General features: G+C 39.5%; 1 protein-coding gene across 1 annotated transcript; it reads left to right on the top strand.

Moving 5' to 3' along the window:
• The first annotated feature begins 2720 nt into the window (after positions 1 to 2720).
• On the top strand, positions 2721 to 3263 carry LOC116747882 (cofilin-1-like). Its single transcript, XM_032620507.1, has one exon. It carries the CDS (start codon positions 2724 to 2726, stop codon positions 3180 to 3182), a length of 459 nt encoding a protein of 152 aa, XP_032476398.1. The 5' UTR covers positions 2721 to 2723; the 3' UTR covers positions 3183 to 3263.
• Positions 3264 to 4718: the final 1455 nt, after the last annotated feature.

Raw genomic sequence — 4718 nt, 5'->3', positions numbered from 1 at the left:
TCTGGTTTCTGGTCCAGCATGTAAGGGGTTTGGATGTCAGTTCTCTCATGCACACAGCAAGAAAAACACTGAACACACTGAAAATCAGCAACTCTTCTTAGATCCATCAGAAAGCTGAGGTCTCAGGGCAAATGCAGCCCCCAAAATTGAAGAAATAGTGGAAAAAGAGAATCACAATTTATCAGAGTAGAAGCTCAGAAGCAGAAACCTCCATGGGAACTGGTGCCAGGGTAGGAAAACCTAATCTGTAACTGATGAGTTGCTGGAGGCTCAGTATGGACTACTTTGAAAGTTCAAAACTGCAGGGAAGTGCAGTCTTAGGGGAGCCCCCATACTTTTCATGACTGTTTGAACATCAGAGGAAAATCCCTTTGTGCCTCCAGCAGGGAGAGGGGAAATACAGCCATTTTAAGATACGCCCAGAGCGTTCAGTTCTTCTTAATAAGGCCCACCCTCAATAGAAACCTAGGTCAGAGCCTAACCTACCTGAGTTTTACCAGGGACTTAACAATCTGGCAGAAGGGAAATACCCAACTCCAATACTTTCTAGCCTTCCTGTCACTCCTAAGGGGGCAGGGGCAAACAAAACTGAGATATACGTGGAAAGTCATAGGCTAGGGCCAAAGACTCATTAGAAGACTGAGACCTAGTCATAGGAATATAGAACACCTCACCTGCCCCACACCTCATCAGCACATCAATAGGTATCCTATATAATAATAGAAGAATACAACTGAAAAAAAAGAGGTGCATCTCAGGCAATATTTAAGAAGTCTCTAGGGAAACCCCAGAACAACAGGGAAGACAAAAACAAGGACACCAGTGGAAATTTTAGTCTCTGATACCTATTGAAATCCTTGGTGTATATACAAAGGTCTTGAAGAGATATTTGTACACCTATGTTGATAGCACTATTATTCATAATAAGGAAAAGGCAGAAGCAACCTAAGGGGCCATTGTTGGATGAATGGATAAACAGAATGTGATATATACATACAATAGAATATTATTCAGCCTTACAAATGAAGGAAATTCTGATACATGTTACATCATGGACAAACCTTGAGGACATTATAGTAAGTGAACTAGGCCAGCCACAAAAAGACAAATACTGTATGATTTCACTTATATCCACGTATATGAAATATCTAGAATAGTCAAATTCACAGAAACATAAAGTAGAAAGGTGGTTGCCAGGGTCTGGGGACAGGGTGGAATGAGGAATCGTATTTTAATGGGTATAGAGTTTCAGTTTTGCAAGATGAAAAGTTCTAGAGAGTGATTGCACAACAATGTGAATATAGTTAACACTACTGAATTAAACACTTAAAATCATTAAATTCATTAATTTTATGTTACACATATTTTATCACAATTAAAAAGTCATTTTGACATGAATGTCTATGTAGAAAACTTCAAAGAATTGACCCGAAATAATTTCACTGAACTTATAAATGACTAGCGAATTTGAAGGATACAAGATTAATATATAAAAGTCAATTGCTTTCTTATATAGCAACAGTTAGCAATTTGAATTAGAAATTAAAAGCATAGTACTATTTATCTTTGACCCCCCCAAAATGAAATCCTTAGTTATAAATCTAACAAAATATGTATAATGAGGAAAACTACAAAACTCTTTATTTATTTATTTATTTATTTATTTATTTAGCTGCACCGGGTCTTAGTTGGGGCATGCAAGATCTTTAGTTGCAGCATGTGGGATCCAGTTCCCTGACCAGGGATCGAACCCGGGCCCCCTGCATTGGGAGCCCGGAGTCTTAGCCACTGGACCACCAGGGAAGTCCCTACAAAACTCTTGATGAAAGAAATCAGATGATTCTAAATGAATGAGAGATATTCCATATGCATAGATAGGAAGAGTTCATGTTAACAAGATCTCTGTTCTTCTCACCTTGATTTATAGATTTAATGCAGTCTCAATCCAAACCCCAGCCAGCCATTTTGTGTATTTTGACAAACTGATCCTAAAGTTTATATGGAAAGCAAAAAACCTGGAATAACCAACACAATATTTAAGAAGAACAAAGTTGGAGTACTGACACTAATCGACTTCAAGGCTTATCATAATGCTACAATAATGAAAATGTTTGAAACTGGTGAAAGAATAGACAAATGGATCAATGGAATGGAATAGAGAGCCCAGAAATAGAACCACATAAATATAGTCAGCTGATCTTTGACAAAGAAGAAAAGGCAATTTAATGGAGAAAGTATAGTCTTTTCAATAATTTCTGATGGAACAACTGGACATCCACATGGAAAGGAAGAAAAGAAGGAAGACAGAAAGTAGGTTAATTAATTAATTTAGACAGACTTTACACCATTCACAAAAATTAACTCAAAATGAATCTGAAAACTAAATGTAAAATGCAAAGGTATAAACCTCCTGGAAAATAACATAGGAGAAACTCTAGGTGACCTAGGGTTTAGTGATGACTTCTTAGATACAACACCAAAAACATGGTCAATAACAAAATTTGATAATTTTTTAATTGAGTATAGTTGATTTACAATATTAGTTTCAGGTGTAAAACATAGCAATTAAACTAACAGATTATAGTCCATTTAAATTTATTATGATAAGTTGGATCCTGGCAGCAGCTGCAGCAGCTCTTTTCTTTTCTGGCTCTCCTTGCTCTCTCCTTTTTGCTTCTGGAAACATAGCCTCCAGTGTGGCTGTCTCTGAAGGGGTCATCAAAATGTTCAATGACATGATGATGTGTAAGTTGTCAACACCAGAGGAGGTGAAGAAGGACAAGAAGGTGGTGCTCTTCTGCCTGAGCGAGGACAAGAAGAACATCATCCTGGAGGAGGGCAAGGAGATCCTGGTAGGTGATGTGGGCCAGACTGTAGACGACCCCTATGCCACCTTTGTCAAGATGCTGCCGGACAAAGCCTGCCACTACGTCCTCTATGAGGCAATCTATGAGACCAAGGAGAGCAAGAAGGAGGACCTGGTGTTCATCTTCTGGACCCCTGAGTGTGCACCCCTTAAGAGCAAAATGATGTATGGCAGCTCCAAGGACGCCATTAAGAAGAAGATGACGGAGATCAAGATGAATTACAAGCAAACTTGTAAGGAGGTCAAGGACCCCTGCACCCTGGCAGAGAAGCTGGGGAGCAGCGCTGTCCTCTCCCTGGAGGGCAAGCCTTTGTGAGCTCCTTCCAGCCCCCTGCCTGGAGCATCTGGCAGCCCCAGACCTGCCTATGGGGGTTGCAGGCTGCCCCCTTCCTGCCAGACCTGAGGGGATGGGGGGATCCCAGCACGAGGAGAGCAATCCCTTCACACCAGTTGCCAAACAGCAACCCCACCCCCTGGATCTTCCTCCTTCTCCCTCCATCCCTGACAGTTCTGGCCTTCCCAAACAGCTTTTGATCTTCTGATTCCTCTTGGGTTGAAACAGATCAAGTTCTCCCCAGGGACCCCTATTTGGGGGGGCCTGTATTTTTTTTGACAACACCCCAACTTCCCACCTGTTCCTCCCCTTTCCCGCGCTGCTAACGTCTAACCACAATAGTGACTCTGCTTGTCTGTTTAGTTCTGTGTATAAATGGAATGTTGTGGAGATGGCCCCTCCCTACACCGCTTGGTTCCCCTTCCCTTTTTCCCCTGGTCACAGCCACTCATGGAAGCCGGACCAGTAAGGGACCTTCAATTAAAAACACACACGTACACACACAACAATAAAAATCAATCAATAAATAAAGTTATGTAATATTGACTATATTCCCTGTGACGTACAATATATACTTGTAGCTTACTTATTTTATACATAGTAGTTTGTACATCTTGCCCCTCTCTCCTTCCCTCTCCCCCTGGTAGCCACTAGTTTGTTTTCTATATCTGTGAGTCTGTTTCTCTTTTGTCATATTCATTTGTTTTATTTTTTATACTCCATATATAAGTGGTAACATAGAGTGTTTCTCTTTCTCTGACTTATTTCACTAAGGATAATACCCTCTAGGTCCATCCATGTTGTTGTAAATGCCAAAATTTTATTATTTTTATGGCTGAGTAATATTTCATTGTATATATATACTGCATGTTCTTTATCCATTCATCTGTTAATGGACACTTAGGTTGCTTCCACATCTTGGCTATTGTAAATAATGTTGCTATGAACATTGGGGTGCATATATCTTTTCAAATTAGTGTTTTCATTTTCTTTGGATATATACCCAGGCATGAAATTAGAGGATCCTATGGTAGATCTATTTTTGACTTTTTGAGGAACCTCCATACTGATTTTCAAAATGGCTTCACCAGTTTACATTCCCACCAACAGTGTACAAGCATTCCCTTTTCTCCACATCCTCACCAATATTTGTTATTTGTGTTCTTTTTTATGATAACCATTCTTACAAGTGTGAGCTGATATCTCGTGGATTTCATTTGCATTTCTCTGATAATTAGCTATGTTGCACAGCTTTTCATGTGCCTATTAGCCATCTCTACAGCTCTTTGGGAAACTGTCAATTCAGGTCTTCTGCCCATTTTTTAATTGAGTTTTTTGTTATATTGAGCTGTAAGAGCTGTTTACACATTTTGGATATTAACTCTTTATCAGACACGTCATTTGAAAATATCTGTTCCCATTTAATAGAGTGTCTTTTTCTTTTCTTAATGGTTTCCTTCCCTGTACAAAAGCTTTTAAGTTTGATATTGTCCCATTTGTTTACTTTTGCTTTTGTTT

This window comes from Phocoena sinus, chromosome X, assembly GCF_008692025.1.
Source record: "Phocoena sinus isolate mPhoSin1 chromosome X, mPhoSin1.pri, whole genome shotgun sequence".
In the NCBI taxonomy this organism is placed as follows: domain Eukaryota; kingdom Metazoa; phylum Chordata; class Mammalia; order Artiodactyla; family Phocoenidae; genus Phocoena; species Phocoena sinus.
The sequence above is the reverse complement of the archived record's forward strand: the minus strand, read 5'-3'. Positions and strand labels throughout refer to the sequence as shown.